Below are 18,528 nucleotides of genomic sequence, written 5' to 3' on the forward strand. Positions count from 1 at the left end.
ACGTAGTTCCTCCTTAAATGACCCAGCTGAGTGCTCTATGAGTTGTCAGCATTCTAAAGATGTCTAAAGTTGATCAGGTCACAGCATTACTCGAAAGGTGATTTGGTTCCTTTCTGTAATATATTTTATAGTTTTTTTCAATTCTGGAGAAATTCTATGGCTTTTATGGTGAACTGGCAATTTAGTGCCTCTTAGGCTCTGTATCTACAAAACAAAAATCTTGTTTTATAAATGAATCAGGTAGCTTTTCATGCCTTTTTATGTACAGTACTAGCCCTCTAAAAATTTATATTTTAAGCTAAATAATCTTTATTTCCTTTGTCTTTCCTTATTAATATACCCTCCATCTTCCAGAATTTGAAAGAAATACATTTTTTAGTGACATATATTTCTTCTGTAAAAAAAAAGTATACATATTCTTGAAGGAAAATCAGAGAAAACTAGACAAAATTCAACCTCACACAAGATTAAGACGGTCCCCATGTACAGCCTTTAATCCCAAAATATTTTTGTTCATAATTTTAAAAAGGGGGGAAGGGGGTGTATGGTATATTTAAAATGTTTTCCAGAAAATGCTATGCTCCCTAGTACTGTAGATGTGACCTTATTGGGGAATAAGGTCTTTGGAGATGTAATCAAGTTAAATGAGGCCACCTGTCTTAGGGTGGGCCCTAAATCCTATGACTGGTGTCTTCTGAAAGGAAAGAATGAGAGATTTGGACACACTGACACAGAAGAAAGTCGTGTGCTGATGGAGGCAGAGACTGGAGTGATGCTGCTATAATCTGAGGAACATCAGGGACTGCAGGGGCCACCGTAACTAGGAAGTACAAAGGAAAGTTTCATCACTAGGACCTACAGGGGGAGCACGACTCTGTCCACACCTTGACTTCAGACTTCTAACCTCCACAACTGTGCTTGTGTTCAGCCACCAACTATGTGGTAATTGGTATGGCAGGCATGGGAATCTAATATTGTTAGCAAGGCTCAGTGACAAAAAATGGACTTCTGACAATGAACTTGAGTTCTTAACTATAGTTTGCTTTTGGCTTAGGGCAAGTTGTTTAATATATTTGAGCATCAGTTCGCTTTTGTGTAAATTCTTGAGAGCTTACATAAAAAATGTGAAAATCCAGGTGCATAATAGCAAGCCATTAAGAAGTTAATTTTTTAAATAAATAAACTAAAAGCAAATCATTCTTACTCATATATTCCAGTGTGTTTTCTAAAAATTGTAAGCAGTTTCTTGAAATACTTTCTAGAGATCACTATTCCAAAATAAAGTATGTGTGAGGATCAACGTCTGGATGTAAGATTAACTGAAAATAACAACCAAAACAACAAACTCCAATGCTTTTTATATTTAAAGTTCTCGTTTTCTCTGTAAACAAACATTGTAGACACTTATTTACTAGATGTAACCAAGAAAAAAAAAGATTCAATATAAAACATATCTCCATATAATGTTATGCCTCTTTGGCTAAAAATTTAAAAATGAGAATGAATTGAAAAGCAAAATTATCAAACCGTTTTAGTTGAAACTGACTTGTATCAAGGCATATCATTCCCAAGGAAAGCCAAGAGAAGTTGCATTTGGCATAGTATCTGCACAATTTGTTTTATAAACTATGTGACCCACAACCTTAGTCTCTAATTATCTTGTGTTCTAGGGAGATACATGATAACATATGCAGATTTTTTCTCAACCAAAATATTACATATTATAAAATATCATCAGTTAAATGTATAGCCTTTTACATGCCATCAGATCTTCAAATGGTAAACTGAATTGTTTTACTTACTAATACAAGAAGCAGGACGATATCAGGGTTATCGCATGCACAGGCAATGTGCATGGGCGTCCAGAAGTCTTCGTCCTGGTGGTTGACGTTGACTCCTCTGTCAATCAGAATTTCTGCAATGAAGGCATTATCATACCGAGCACACTAAAAGAAAGAATACAAGGAAATATCAAATGATTACAAACTGTGATATGGCTTATTTCAAATGTCCACAGATTTAAAAAAAACTTCAATGCCAATTTTGGGAGTTGAGAGGTGAAGCTAACCTGGGAAAAGATGTATTTCCCCAACTAACCAACAAGGAAAAGAACATACGCAAGACTTCTGGGGAACTGGGTCAAGGAACAGCAGACAGAAAGAAGAAAATCAGGGTAGACAGTAGGAAGGTCCAAAAAAGTACTTTACTTACTGGTTTTTATTTCATTTGTAGATAGGATTATTAAACAAAAAACTTGAACCATTTACAATAATTATCTTTCTAAAAATACAGAGTTGATCATAGTACCCTTCTACTCTAAAACATGCATTGTTTGTCACTATCAAAAGAATAAAGTGTAACTATTTAATTGCATACAAGATAGAGAAGGCCCTTCCGAATCCCTCTAACTTAATTCCTCAACATTCCCGTCTGTAACCTTTACCCTAGTCACGTTTCACAGCATGTCATGTTGTAAGAGTTAACAGCTGAAATTTAAGTCTCCTAAAATGAATTTTAATGATTTTATAATGTTCCATTTTATATATGTTTAATAATTTACTAAATCAAACCATCCAGCAACCTAACTTTATTTGCTATTTATAGTTCAAGCTCAGGTAAATATTGTATATATAAGTCACGGCTGGCATCACGGGTGTACAATCTATGCAACTGCGCTTAAATGAGTCCTGTACCTTGATGTTCTGCCTTTACCATCGTGAATTTTTAATTTTTGAAAAGTCCCACATATTTATTTGCATTGGCCTTTTCAAATCATCCAGTCCTTTTATGAGTACTTTTCTTTTTCTTTTCTTGTTTTTTTTTTTGAGACAGAATCTCACTTTGTCACCAGGCTGGAGTGCAGTGGCGCGATCTCGGCTCACTGCAACCTCCACTTCCCAGGTTCAAGTAATTCTCCTGCCTCAGCCTCCTGAGTAGCTGGGACTACAGGTGTATGCCACCACACCCAGCTAATTTTTGTATTTTTAGTAGAGATGGGGTTTCACCATGTTGGCCAGGATGGTCTCAATCTCTTGATGTCATTATCCGCCCGCCTCGGCCTCCCAAAGTGCTGAGATTACAAGCGAGAGCCACCGCACCCGGCCTTACGAGTATTTTTCATATTTACGTCTATAAGTTACATAATGCTAAATGCATATTAGTACAATTAGTTTTTAAAAACCTATTATTAAATAGGTCAGCAAAATTTCTGGGTTATGAGATACATACTTTTTCTGTGATGTGTATGTATAGAACAGATTTCTCTCCCCAAAGGAATGCCAATCAATATCCCACTGGAAGCACTGTCACACAAATTCACCCACCAATTTACTGGATAGTACCATTAAAAACAAATCTTTGCAGAATTTCTGCTTCCCTGTAACAGAGACCAGATGTACCTTCCTGCTTGAATCAACTGAAAAAGAAAACAAAATATATGACCTCTGAATGACGGGCAGCAAACAAGATAAGCCCTGCTATTGTTCCAGCCTCCTACCTTGAGAGAGTTCCCAAGCTACAGCACAGGGAGAAGAACCTGGCTTGACCAGAGCTGGCTCTTGAAATGCCTTGAGAGACCAGGGTGGCTAAATTTCACAGAGCAGAGTAGCAGAGGGACAAAGCTGCACAGAGAAAAACTTTAAAGTTCTAAAGAATGCCTCCCTCAAGTGCTCAGCTGAATAATGATCAGCACATGCACTCTAGGAAACTGCCCAAGGTCAGGCAAAGAACTGCCTGAAAAGAAAGAGGACTCAGGGCTCATAAATTGCAAGAAACAGTGCCTGTTCCTGCCAGGCAGACTGAAAACCGCCTAACTGACAGGGCATTGGGTAGAGTACTAGATGTGTTTTGCTTCAGTAGAGGGAAATATGAGTCCTAAACTAAATGCTGTTCTGTTCCCAAATAAAAAATTTCAAATTCAGGCCCTGAAAAGATGAAACTGTTTCCAGATAACTTAGTAGCCCGCAAAGAGTTCAAGATTATTTACAAAAATATTGAATACCCAACAAGGCAAAATTTACTGTATCTAGAATCCAACAAAAAAATTGCCAAGTATACAAAAAAGCAGGAAAATAGGATCCACAATGAACAGAAAAATTGATAATGGAAACAAACCAAGAAGAGATACACCTGTTAGAATGAGCAAATCAGGTGTTAAAACCATATTTATAACTATATTCCCTATGTTCAAAAAGTGAGGGGATCTATTGAAGATGTTAAGTACATACATGAAAGATATTAAAAAGACTCAAATTTAACTTTCAGAGATGAGACGTTTAATGGCTTAGATGGGATCAACAGCAGACTAGATATTTCAGAAGAAAAGATTAATGAACTTCAAAGCAGCAACATAAATTAAACAAAATACGACAAGAAAAGAAAAATGATTTTATTTTATTTTATTATTATTATACTTTAAGTTTTAGGGTACATGTGCACAATGTGCAGGTTTGTTACATATGTATACATGTGCCATGTTGGTGTGCTGCACCCATTAACTCATCATTTAGTATTAGGCATATCTCCTAATGCTATCCCTCCCCCCTCCCCCCACCCCACAACAGTCCCTGGAGTGTGACGTTCTTCTTCCTGTGTCCATGTGTTCTCATTGTTCAATTCCCACCTATGAGTGAGAACATGCGGTGTTTGGTTTGGAAATCATCATTCTCAGTAAACTATTGCAAGGAAAAATGATTTTTTAAAAATGGCAGAGCATCAGTGATCTGTGAGAGATCTTTTTAAAAGATTATATCAGAATGAAGAGCACTGAGAATTGTGACTATGTGAGTTACATATATTTTCTCATTTAGTATATTTACAATATAATTGTTTAAAAATCACAAGAGAGTATAAGCCTTATAATATATACAGATTAAAATATGTCACCGCAATAAAACAAAGGCAGGAAGGGGAGAAATGAAAACATAATATTGTAATGTTTTTATGCCACATTCGAATGGATAGGATGCCACTTGAAACGAGAGAGGGTTAAGTCAAAGATGTATCCTAAAAATACTAAAGCAACCACCAAAATAACATGCACCGTGTGTAATACCACTAAAGAGAGAAAATTGAATCACGAAAAATACTCAAACCTAAAGAAGGCAGAAAAAGAGGAAAGAAAAACAAATGACAGAAGTACTAAAAAAAAAAAAAGGAAGATGGTAGATTTCAACCTAAAAGTATAAGTAACCATATAAATAAGTGCAAATATTCTAAATGACACAGTTAAAATGCAGGGAGTATTAGACTGGATAACAAAGCAAGAGCTAGTAATTGTCTCCAAGAAACCCTCCACCCTTTCCACTGAAACCAAGAAGATGACAAGCATGTTCACTTTTACCACTTCCGTTCAACATTCCACTGGCAGTTCCAGCCATGGCCAAAAGGAATGAATAAGCAACCAAATTCATCTAGATTGCAAAGCAAAAATTAAAACTGCCATTATTCACATATGACATGATCATCTATGTAGAAAATATAATGGAATATACAAAGTCATTAGAACCAATAATTAAGATAGCAAAGTTGAAAGATACAAGATCACTATACAAAAAACAAAGATATTCCTATATGCTAGTGGTAAGCCTTTGAAAAATAATTTTTAAATTAAAATAGCATTAAAAATATTGAAATACTTAGGGATAAATCTGACAAAATATCAGTAAGACCTGCACACCAAAATCAACAAAACCTTAGTGAGATAATTTTTTAAATCCAAATAAATGGAAATTTAGTGTGTTCTTGGGTCAGAAGATGCAATATTGTTAAGAAACTAGTCCTTCCCAAATCGATCTGTAGATTCAATCCAAATATGCATAATTCCAGAAGGGTTTTTAAAATAGATATTGAAAAGCTGAATCTAAAATTCATAAGTTAGTGCAAAGGACCTAAAATTGCCCAAAAAACTTTAGGATGGTGAAACCCAAAATTAATGGACTAAAGCTAACTAATTTCAAGACTCATTATGAAGTTATAGCAATCACAGCAGTGTGGTGTTGGCATAAAATCAAATTAATCAATGAAACACAATAGAGAATTTAGAAATAGATCAATTCATGTATAGACAACTAATTTTCAAGAAAGTGGCAAGGGCAATGCAGTGAAGAAAGAATGTTCTTTCAGTCAATTATACTGAAACAATTGGGTACACACATATAAAAATACTTTTGACCTATATTTTGTCCTATATACAAATATTACTCATAATGTAAAATTGCAAAAAATGTAAAACCAAAAGTTACAAAAGTTCTAAAAAGAACATAACAGAAAATCTTAGTGATGATACTAAAAATGCAGCCTATCAGGGGAAATATTAGCAAATTGAATTTAATTAAAACAAAAATCCTCTATTCTTCAGAAGATACTTCTCAGTGAATAAAAAGACAAGCCATAACCTAAGACAAAATATTCACAAAACACCCATCTGTTAAAAGACATTTATCAAGAATATACAAAGAACTCTCAAAATTCAGTATTTAAAAAGAAAGAAACAGCTTCAAAGATTAGGCAAAATATTTAAACTCTCACTTCACCAAACAAATGGGTGTTCAAATTATGGTTCACAATCATGATACACTAACTGAATACTCATAGCATCCCCTATTATCAGATCGTCTCAAGAGTGTACAACAACCACAGTGAAAAAGCACAGTGTGAGGTCCCTGAAGAGTATGGAGGAATGTATTAGCAGACATCATTATTAGGATTCAAGTAAGCAATAGGTGCAATGAAATATGTGAATTCTTACAGAATAATTTTGGTTTTGAACTAAGGTCTTTCTGTATCTGATGTTCTGGGTGATGCGTAGCAATACAAAAACGGTCACTAGACTCAGTGCCCTGACCATATGAACTGAGGCCCCATCCCTTGGAGCTTCAGGTTTGGGTACAAGGACACAGAAGGTGAGTGGCACGGTATGAAAGTTCAATAAATTGATGTTAGAATGTGAGGCCCGGATCCAGTTCATTTTAGGAAATTCATATGCAAGTAATTCCTTTTCTACTCTCTTTAGCTTTGTGATAGCTCAGCGCATAATCAATAAAGATGCGACCTCCTCCTTCTGTGCCTGTCAAGATATCCTCGACCTGCACCTCAGGAATCTACATTTATATTCAGATACCTGAAGCTTGGATTTTCACTGTCTTTCACCAAACAGAGTTAATTAGATCCAGTGTTGAAAGTGATATCAGCCCCTCTCAAGTGATAATTTTGGGAATCACACTTCAGAGGATTATGAATAATAATTTGACAGCAATAAATACTTTCTAGTCACTCTTGTCTGAAAAGATTATGATGGTGGAACATTCCTGTTACAATGTTCTTATAATATTGTTATGTAGTAAATCTATTTCCCTAGAAAGAATTTTCTTCAAGCCAGGAAATCTTCCTCCCAATTCAGGTTGTTCTTCCTTATGTCAGGCACTTTCTGGTGACACTTTATGGCACCAAGAAAGTGACTGAACTCACATTCTGTCATGCCCAGCAGAACTCCACCACCACCAGGTCCTCCACCTGCAGCCTGGAGCCAGGTCCCCAAGCACCTGCTGTCACCTTCATTTACCTCTCAAAATGCCAAGAAGAGCTAGTTAAGGTGGGACCCAGTGCAAAATGAAAATTCGTGGCTTCTAGTTTTAAAATTATGGACAGTTTCAAGATAGTGATATCAGAGGGTGAAATCAAGCATGGTATCTTTCTGAAAAGAAGGCCCCGTGTAACTGTAATGGGTAACCTGCCTGTGACACCTGCCCTGCATTACCAAGCCCTTTAATCGACTAAGCTCCTAGATTCCTTCATGGCCACAGATTACTCCCCTCTACGGAATGATGGGAACCCAGCCCAATTTCCACTTCTGGAAATGTCCAGAGAACCTAAATGGAAGTCAGTCTCCCTGAAAACACCACCTCTCCTGCAGCCTTGTCCAGTGTAGGGAAACTTATTCTTCCACAGAGCACTAAAAAAGCTTGGCTACCTTCTGAGCTTATCGTTGATTCTTCTGGAATCACTGAACGCTTACATTGATGTGCTTCTTTCTAAGATTTACCCAATCCTTATGTACTACCTCATCTCCCAACCTGGTCACTCTTCTCTGTCATGGAAGACTTGGGGACCATGATGACAGCCTTCTCTCCACTTACAACACCATCAACACAGGAGGCATTAACGACATCACTTACTTCACATAAGAGCCCCAAAATGTCATCCCTCCTGAACACCATCAACCGAGGAAGCATTAACAATACCACTTACTCCACATAAGAACCCCAAAATGTCATCCCTCCTGGACTCCACCAATCTTTATCCACCCCTCTGGTTTGTATTAGCAAGACTGGCTTCACTCTGAAATATTAAATTCTGGCATCCCAATCTATGACAACAATACCTCATTCTGCCTCCTAAGACAAACTGAGAGAGCAAAGTGATGAGAGAGCAAGTCCTTCCTCAAAGGCTGTCCAAACCTTTGACTGTGTGGTTAGAATGTGTCAACAAATCTTTTCAACACAGCATCAGCAGTTCACAGCTTCTCTTATACTGCACTATTTCACTCATTTGTAACTTTCTAAACAAAGGTAATATGTCTTAATATACAAACTCATCACAATGCACATTATTGATTCATCTGAAAGTACTGAAAATCACAGGAACCAAATGACAAGCAAGCAAAGGGAACTTGGAACTTAAAATGTGTTCTTTTTTTTTTTTTTTTTCTGTCTTGGTGTTAAGGGGTGGTTTCTGAATTCTGGCCCTTCTGATTGGCTAATGAACATATCATGAATGACCCTGAAATCTATCACTCAGTAAATCAGAAAATCATTACAAATATTTACAAGTCACACATCAAGTCTGAAGATTCGAATCAAATTCTGTGGTTCATACATAAGAGTTATCTTTCGCCAGTTTTTAAAATGAGTGTTGGATCTATTTTAACATGACTTTTCATAAGTCTACACGTTTTATGATGCAAGCTTCCCCTTCTCTTCTCTGGTTACGGAGCAGTCATGGCAGAGGAGAGTAGAGAAATAATTACTAGGAAAGCATCCAGTTTGATCCAGGGTTGTCTTGGTGAATGTCATGTGCCAGGCGCAATTCTACCAGTAAATTAAAAAAAAAAAAAAAAAAAAAAAAAACACAACTCTGAACTTTTAGGTAGCTATGGGGGAAGAAGCAGCGATGTGAGGTGCACAATTTGAATGAGATCTAGTCCATATTTTTGTCGTACGTTTATGAGTTCTCAGTAGTTCAAAGAACATTTCTATAATGAAAGTCAGAAACAGTGACAGAGAGAGAAGACAAGTGGGGGACAAAAGAGAGAAATTTATACCAGTAGCAAAATAAATTTAAATTTATTGCAATTTCTCAAAATCTAACATCATTCTGGAACTTCCATACGCTCGTTTTTATTCAACAGCAATACCGCAGACCAGCCCTTTCAGCCTGTGCTTGCATCTGTGCAAACTCACGTCCACTTCTCTGCCACTATGTCACACTGAAGGATCATATTCACTGTAGTGTCATCTTGAACATACTTATTTTTGCTTTTCATGATCTTCTCTCTGGCAAATATTGTACTCCAGATTATCTTGCCATAGATAAACTACCCAGAATGCTGTGAGTTGAATCATATTTATTATTTCTATTTGCACTGCAGAGAGCCACAGCTTCCAGCCAATTGAACCAGTCTCTAAACACTGAACCACATCCAAAAATTTTAAAATCCTAAAAACTGTTATCCTTTTAAGTGAATGTAAACCCTTCTCTTTCATCAGCAGCAGTGGTTTGCTGCATTTTAAATTCTCTAGATTTTATTAGGCAACACTATATTCCAGCTGTACTTGGCAAGGTATATATAAAGGTGAATTACATAGTAACTACTCTTAAGAAACAGTGCTGTTTGATATTGTGAAGTTTATGATAAAGGGTATGCATAGCATTCTATAGAGTCACAGCAGAAGGTACCTAACAGCCTGATAGGAATTGGATAATTGAATATGGGAACACAAGAGCTAGTCTTGAAGGATCAGGAGGCATTGAACAGGTGGGTGTGGCCTGGGGTGAGACATTCATATATCTGTTAGTTAAACGTACATATTCATTGAGGAACTACTATGCACCCAGTGCTGTGCTAAGCCAGAGGGCTGATATTATAAACAAGAACTCACCTCTGGACCAACAACCTACAATTGGGGGATGATACAGGCAGAAAGCTGAGATGGGACCGTGGTGAGCTGCTGGCCTGTCTTGGTAGAGCTCCCCAAAGTAAGAAACAGCCTGAGCTATATTGAGGAGGAATGGGATCAGCCATTTGTGGAATTATAAGCAGTCTGGTACATCTAGAGAGTAATATAAATTATTAGGGTTGCTTAAAGAAGGACTTTCTAAGTAGGTGAGTTTCAGGCTGATAAGTAAGGAAACCCTTTCTCGATACAAAACTCTAGTTTCTCCAGGAAAGATTTTGTTACCAGTGGCTTTGAAGGTGGATGTCTGCAAGTTTCCTTAGGGGAGCTATAATTCTGTAAGACGTCTGTGAAAAATGCCTTGTTATCTGCGTTCACCCTGTCAGGAAAGAGTTCTGATCCTTAATAATTTGAGATCCTTATTACAAAGACATAAAAACAAAAAGAAACACAAAATCTAGCTGCTAACTTCACTGGGGCCTTTCTTAGATCATTTGATGCGGAGCAAATCAGGCCCGTGTGGTGTATTCCTAAAAAATGGAAAACTCATCCATTGGGTTTCTGGTAGCATTTAAAGCATCATCACAATGTGCTCTTCTGTTGCCCTTTTGCCCCCTAAGTCATGCATGCAGGGAGTCATGATAAAAATACGCCCGCAGGCAGCTCAAGGTTACGATTCTCATCCAAGATTCAGCTGGCTATTTCACTAATGATCTAAAATTCGGAACTAGGGAATTTCCAATCATGGATGTGATGGTTCTCAAGGACCCAAAAGACATTTAATTTGAAAAAAAGCCACATCCAGCCAGGATTTTGAATCTTGAATTGCACTCCTGGGGTTATGTGAAGAGTCTCTCGTTCACAGTCTGTGGCCCCTCCATTGCCTGTTTGCCAGCGCCAGGCAACACCCTGCAGCGCTCACCCTCAGACATGAGAATCACCCAACTCGCCTGGCTGTGCCTGCTCTCTTCCCTGCCCCTCGCCTGTCTCCTGCTTCCTGCTGCTGCATCCTCCGTGCGGCCTCCATTCCACATCCTCCAAGGAACATGCAGGAACAGCCCTTGTGAGGTCCTTGGAAGATGTGGAGTGGGGGCCCCGTGTGGAATACCTTCCTGTGCAGAGGGGATATTGTCTCCTGCTGTGATCGATGTTCTTGCTAGAGTCTGCCCTTGTAGCTCTTGCTCTTTTTCTTCTAGGAAAGCAAAACAGGGGCTTGGAGTTCAACGGCCAATGTCCAGGTGGGTGGGCAGGGTCACTGGTGGGCAACTTCCACACACCAACTATTTTTGTGCTTTAACACCTAGACATTTTAAAAAATAAGATATTTCTCTAGGCATTTTCTCTAGAATCCTGATATTCTGCCTCTTTACACAATACATTATTTTCTGCTAGGCTTTGAAGATAGTAGGCTGTTGAATCACCTCTACTGTAGTAAGTTGCTAATTATCTCTGCTTCTTATAGCATCCAAGCCTTTAGAGAAACTGATGGTGAAGAGCAAAGAGCAGCTCGGTTTTGGGCAGCACATTTTCTTGTTTGAGTAGCAAAATTATTAAATTATTCAAAATTTAAACTTTGAATAAAAATAGTCTTAACTAGTTTTATATGTTGGTTTTATTATATGAAACACACGTTTCTTATTTAAAATGTTCAAGTCATTTGTAAAAGGAAACAGAAAATAATTTAAAAACCTGGTCCCCTTTGCCTAACCTGAGTCACTGTTGAAAATTGCTTATCTGGTCTTCCAGATCCTCTGTTGGCTATTAAAAGGATTCTCTCTTTCTCTCTCATACAACCGATTGTGCTATATGCACTATTCTGTAACCTGCTTTGGGCATGTATAACATGTCTTGGACATAGTTTCAGATATATTATGGCTCAATATTTTTTTTTTTGAGGCGGAGTCTCGCTCTGTCGCCCAGGCTGGAGTGCAGTGGCACGATCACAGCTCACTGCAAGCTCTGCCTCCCGGGTTCACACCATTCTCCTGCCTCAGCCTCCCCAGTAGCTGGGATTACAGGCGCCCGCCACCACGCCCAGCTAATTTTTTGTATTTTTAGTAGAGACGGGGTTTCACCATGTTAGCCAGGATAGTGTTGATTTCCTGACCTCGTGATCCGCCCGCCTTGGCCGCCTTAAGTGTTGGGATAACAGGCGTGAGCCACCGCACCTGGCAGGCTCAATATTTTTAACAGCTACATGAATTCCGCTGTTTAAATTCTTATATCTATGTTACAGCTAGAATTCACTTGATCAAAGAAAGAGTATTTCTTATTTCTAATATATTTCACCCGAACTTGGCTACAGTCTGAGGCTGAGACTTCAGTTATCATTGGGAGCTCCTTCTCAATTGCTCATCAAATAAAGGTAATAACAAAACCCTGGACAACATTTTAGCAAAGCCTATGTAATACTATCCTTTTACTTCATAAATGTAATTTGTTTTTTGCAAAGAGTTAAGTCTAAGGTTTCTTCTATACCAGCCTCATGAGACCAACTGCCTGGGATACAGACATTGTTACTTTTTGCTATTATTCCCCTTCTGTCTGTCAGAGTACCTGATACCTGCCATATGTTTAACACACACATTCAATAAATGGTGGGGTAAAAAGATTAATTCAGATGTATTTGTTGAAATTTTATTAAAAATAAAATAAAACTAAAGATGTTATATGGCCAAAACATTAAAATAAGCTTCTCAAATATCCACCTTTAATAACAATTGAGTTAAACACAACTCAGTAATTTCTGCAGCTGATTCTTGATGCCCACAAATGCATTCTGCCTTTCCCTCAAAGTCGCTGATTGTCTATAATTAGAGCTCAGTGCTGATGAAGCATCAGGCTCCGTAATATGGGACACCCAAAAGGTGAGGCAAACAGCACAGATACTCACACTTGACATTTTAGATGGCTAAATTGCCTTTTTCAGTACCTAAGACATTTTGAAACCCTGTAATTTCATCTCTCCAGCAAGCTGCAATTTTTCATTTGTTTTTATTTACTTGGTAACCCCAGGAAAAGGAGACTTCAGCACTGAGCACCTCCTCCTTCAGCTGCCACGAGGTTTCCTTATCCATCCTCCAGATTCATCCTCCACTTTGTCTTAGTCTCACAACCTTTGCATAACAACATAAAAATACAATATCCTTGCACTGGGTTGGGAGTTAATAAAGTGCTTTCCATCTACCTCATCAGTTTAATCTTCTCATTTCTTTTTCCTGCAGATGCTACCCTTTCTGAATCTTTATACTCTGTCACGTAGGCTTAGATTATACTCTGTATACTTTTACCTAGGTCTTCACCCAAAGAGACCCTTATATCCTTAGAGCTTATTCATTCATTCATTGATTAGGTATTGAGTATTCACTATGCATCACACGCTAAGAACAGAAAAGTATCCAAGACAGCTGCAGTTTTTGAGATTTCAGTCTAGCAGAGAGAAAAAGCCACATATTCCATTAATTATAATCCATTGTGACAAGATCTACGGAGAAGCAAGGAGTGTATGTTATGAGACCTTGGACAAGTATTCACTATGCATCACCTGCTAAGAAAGGTATCCAAGACAGTCATAGTTTTTGAGATTTCAGTCTAGCAGAGAGAAAAAGCTACATATTCCATTAATTATACCCCACTGTGGCAATACCTACAGAGAAGCAAGGAGTGTATGTTATGAGAGCTTGGACAAAACGGTTATTAAGCCAGACCAGGAGAGTGAGAAAAGCTTTTGTAACTGATGCCCGGAAGCAGCCGTGTGGCCCCATTGTTCGCCTCCTTCACTATCACCTGCTTATCCCTCTCCAGTCCACTGCAATCAGCGGTTTATTTTTCTGTCTCCCTCAGATGACACAGAATATGCATTTTGCATCTTTTCACCCCAATATCTATCACAGTGTCAGATATTAATTAAGTAGTAACATAAATTAATTAGCTTATCTCCTTAACAAATCTACTGAGAATCTCCGAGTATCAGGCACTCTCCTGGGCATTATAATATTCATGAAAATATGACAAGTCTTGTCTCTCGTGGAGCTAACATTCTAGGAATAGAAAATAGTCACAGGAACCTACGATGGGTTTGGTGACAAGTGTGCTATAAAAGATGGGAAAGAACAAGATAAAGGGATGGAAGTGGAGTTGCTTGTGGGGCATCAGTGGTGAGTTACTACAGCCCATAGGGCAAGCCAGGGAGGGATTCTCCTTTAGATCACGTTGAGCAGAGACCCACAGCGAGTCAGCAAGCGAGCCGTGTACATCTGGGAGGCATGTGCTGGGTGGAAACCCGGCAAGAGCACACAGAGCAGGAGCCAGCACTGAAGGAGCCGCAAGGTGGCCGGTGTCAGCAGAGCAGGGTGCAGAGGGAAAGTGACTGGAGAAGCTGCAATGGCTGTGGGCTGGGGCTTGAGACAGATCATGGTGTGGCCATAAGCAGGACTTTGGCTTTTACTTATGAGAGAAGGAAAGTTGTTGGAGCATTTCAGATACAGAAGTGACATGACCTGGCTGTGAATGGGAAACAGTATAGTGTAGGCAAAGATGGAACCTGGGAGAAGAGTGAGAAAGCTGTTTATCCAGAAAAGAGGGATGGTGGTTTAAAACCAGCTGGCAGCTGTCGAGGGAATGAGAGATGGTGGTGGTGTGGCTGTATTTCAAAGAGCAAGAAAGCAACTGCTGATTTGTTGATTGGGAGCATAGTGATGTATGTGTTCATTAAAAGTCAGATACTATCTATATCTATATATAGATATATATCTGTAAGGGACAAAAATAAAGTAAAAGTCAACAAGTATTAGATTTGGTGGTCTTTACAACTAATTTAAAGATAGGAACTTAATTTTGAAAAATATCAGAATTAACATATCAATCTAATCTCTCTCTCTCTCTCTCTATATATATATATACACACACACACAGACATACACACATGAAGTGACAGTGTCTCCTTGTCCCCTGTGCCCCTTGTTTCCCTTCCCTCTCCTCTTCCTTCTCCTTTCCTTCCTCTTTCTCTCTCACACATAAATACACAGAAATAACACTTTCCTAGTAACAGCAACAATGACTTGCACTGATTTGTTCATGGAAGAGGTCTGTTTTCTACTGGGACGTGCAAACATGCTGATAATTAGACCTCCTGAAAAACAGGCTTATGGGCCGGGCGTGGTGGCTCACGCCTGTAATTCCAGCACTTCGGGAGGCTGAGGTGGGTGGATCACAAGGTCCGGAGATCCAGACCATCCTAGCGAACATGGTGAAACCCCATCTCTACTAAAAATACAAAAAATCAGCTGGGCGTGGTGGCAGGTGCCTGTAGTCCCAGCTACTTGGGAGGCTGAGGCAGGAGAATGGCGTGAACCCAGGAGGCAGAGCTTGCAGTGAGCTGAGATTGCGCCACTGCACTCCAGCCTGGGCGACAGAGTGAGCCTCTGTCTCAACAACAACAAAAACAAAAACAAACAAACAAACAGGCTTATGATATTTGCCATGAAGAGCATATTAATCTATGGAAGACTCTTAGCAGACTGTGCCTAGTCTAGGATTGCTTAAAATTAAACCCAGGATCTAGGGACTAATGAGGCATGGCTCCTTGAAAATATCATGGAAGCCATATAAAGATCTGAGTGTAAGAGAGAGACGTTTCATAACCAAAACATTCCAGAGAATAAAACGTTACCTGGAAACCTCTCTTTGTATCCATTTCCAATGCTAGAGAGAAAACGCCTATATTCTTTGGCAAACTGTCTTCTATCACAGTATTCTCTGTTCTTTTTCTGCTCTGCTGACTATATAATAACTTGCATTCCGGATCTCTTGAGCCTTTGGTATACACCCGTTTCTCTTTCATGCAGTTTTTCCCCAATGTTGGCCATAAATTAGAATAACCTGGGAAGTCTTAACAACTCCCAGCAGTCAAGCTACATCCCGGAAAAAGTAAGTAAGAATCTTTGTGGGTTCAACTCAGGTTGGGAGTCAGGTGTCCGTATTTTAATAACACCCACGTGATTCCCAGGTGCAATCAAGGTTGAAAATTTATGTGATGATAAGGAGCTTCTGGAAGTTAAGGGCATGACCCCCTCTACTACAGTTTGCTATAATGTGAAGAAATAACATTATTATTTTTTGTCTTGAGAGACAATCATAAATTAGATTGATATCTTACATTAATTTCCACATTTTTCAAAATTAAGTTTCTACCTTTAAATTAGTTGTAAACACCACCAAATCAAATACTTGTTGACTTTTACTTTATTTTTGCCCCAAACAGAACCAGCAAAAATTTTTTGCACACGAACCTAATATATTTTAAATGTGGTTATTTATAATATAATATTTTTTAATGTAGTTATTTATTTGTTTATTCACTTACCCCCTACTTTGTTTCTAAAATACTACAAGGCAGGCTGTATTTGCATTTATAAGAGCTGGATCATGAGCAAAGTATAGTAAAATTTCATTAGAGGAATAACAACAATTTGTAGGTAAAAAGAAAGGATGATTGCCTAATACTGTATAATTGATACAATATTATTTCACTTATTTTGAATGCTATTAGTTTTTTAAAAGCGATTTCTTTAGGGCAGAAACTCCAACTTCATTGATTAAAGATTTTTTACAAACTTCAATACAGTAATTAATAATAATTGCAGCTTATTTTCCAAGCCTGTTAATTAGAAACACATCATCTTTCTGATCATCATCTGTGAGATGTACATTTCGTTCCTGGGTTTGAACCTGTAATGTACTCTCCCCCGGGTGTCCCCATGCACTGGCACTGATTGTCGCGGTTCTTACCAGATGGAGCAGGGATCCTCCCGAGGAGACGAGGGTGTGGGGGTCTGCCCCCTCCTTGAGGAGCCGAAGCACTGAAAACAACAGAGAGGAGAATGGAGTTACAGAGAGTCCTTCTTCCACGTGTGGAACCAAATGTGTAGCCTTTCGTTAATATCTAAAATGCAAACAGCTGTGGAAACCAACGAATACAGCTTCTGTGCCATCTGACCCTATTTTATTATGATGATTGGTGGTGTTTCTTGTCATCTTCAAACTTATTCCATGGTTGGGCAACATAATTTCCTATTACAACCATGCAAATTAATGAGAAAATGAAACAGATTTTTTGAAGTTTACTGTTTCCAAGTGTCTGGTGTATGCATCCATTGTAGAACAAAAAAGTAAAATGAAAGAAATTACTTCACTAGGTTCACCTGGGCATTAGGTCACTGAATTTTTATTTTTATTTTTTAATTCATTAAGGCCCATTGGCTTAAAGCAATAAAACTTTACTTTTGCACATTAACCTTCCACTGGTGCCATTAGTCCTTGGCAATGTTTCCACCATTCTCACAAAGCACTTCAGAACAAAGCCACATATATCCAAATTAGTTAATTCAAATACATCAAACTATACACCAATTACTAGAATAAATTCACAGTTGAAAGGTGACCTGTATTTCCATTTGAACAGCAAAGGTGAATTCATTAGTACACAGAATGCCACAGAGTATTAAGAGATTGATTGATTGCTTTCCATTCTCTGCTACTTAAAATGAAGCTGTAAGACAAGCCCCACAGAAAGGTTCTTCAATCCCCCAAGGCACTATAATGGTTTCCACTACTAATAGCAATATCATACTTTTAATGAAATATCATGAATGCATTTTCCACACACACAAAATTAAAGCAACAGTTACTCTTTTATTTCATTATTACACGGAACTGTACAAATGGCTCAGGTTCAAACTCATACCTCACCGAGGCATAGTCTTCCCATTAACTTTATCTGTAACGTGAAATGTTGTCTGAAGGGGCCTTCTTTCCTATGGCACTCCAATTCTTTTACGTGTTCCAATGTCTAGTCTATGACTATCTTCCCCAGATCTAACTGCATATCACAGAAGGCAGCATGAGTCTTGGCAGATATCGTGACTATGTGAAGCTTCCTCTCCAGGAAGGCCAAGCTCTTTGACGGTGGGTGCAGTGGGTGTGATGAGGGAGAGAGGCCTCCACCTGTGAGCCAGGTCAGCCTGCCCTGCCTCGTGTGTCCCGGCCACCCTTTCCTTACATCAGCGCACCCTTGGAGTACATCCAGAGGAAGTTCCTAAATAGAAGCATATTCACATCTATTCATTGCCAAGGGACTTTCTTTTGATGATGTTCTTTCTGCAATCAAGGATTTAAGTATTTTCATAACCTAGAATCTGCTAACATTGAGTAGTGTGTTGCAAAAACATTCTCAAAGGTGACAAACTTGTAGGATCAGCTGTAACCTGACAGCTCGTGTCGTATTCATTTGCCAACTGGGTTATCTTCTTTCTCTGCTGTTACAAGAAGTCGAGGAGGCTGAGGCCATTTTTCTCTT

General features: G+C 38.5%; 1 protein-coding gene across 3 annotated transcripts in view; it reads right to left on the reverse strand.

Annotated features, from left to right (window-relative positions):
- The window catches only part of MYO16 (myosin XVI), a 706,512-nt gene that overhangs the window by 469,156 nt on the left and 218,828 nt on the right, over positions 1-18,528 (reverse strand). For all 3 annotated transcript variants that reach the window (XM_055244378.2, XM_063618637.1, XM_063618636.1), the window contains exons 3-4: positions 16,962-17,032; positions 1,803-1,946 (exon numbers count right to left, since the gene is read on the reverse strand). In XM_055244378.2, coding sequence (XP_055100353.2) covers positions 1,803-1,946; positions 16,962-17,032 — 215 coding nt within the window. The remainder of the gene's footprint in view (positions 1-1,802; positions 1,947-16,961; positions 17,033-18,528) is intronic.

This window comes from Symphalangus syndactylus, chromosome 15, assembly GCF_028878055.3.
Source record: "Symphalangus syndactylus isolate Jambi chromosome 15, NHGRI_mSymSyn1-v2.1_pri, whole genome shotgun sequence".
Lineage (NCBI taxonomy): Eukaryota > Metazoa > Chordata > Mammalia > Primates > Hylobatidae > Symphalangus > Symphalangus syndactylus.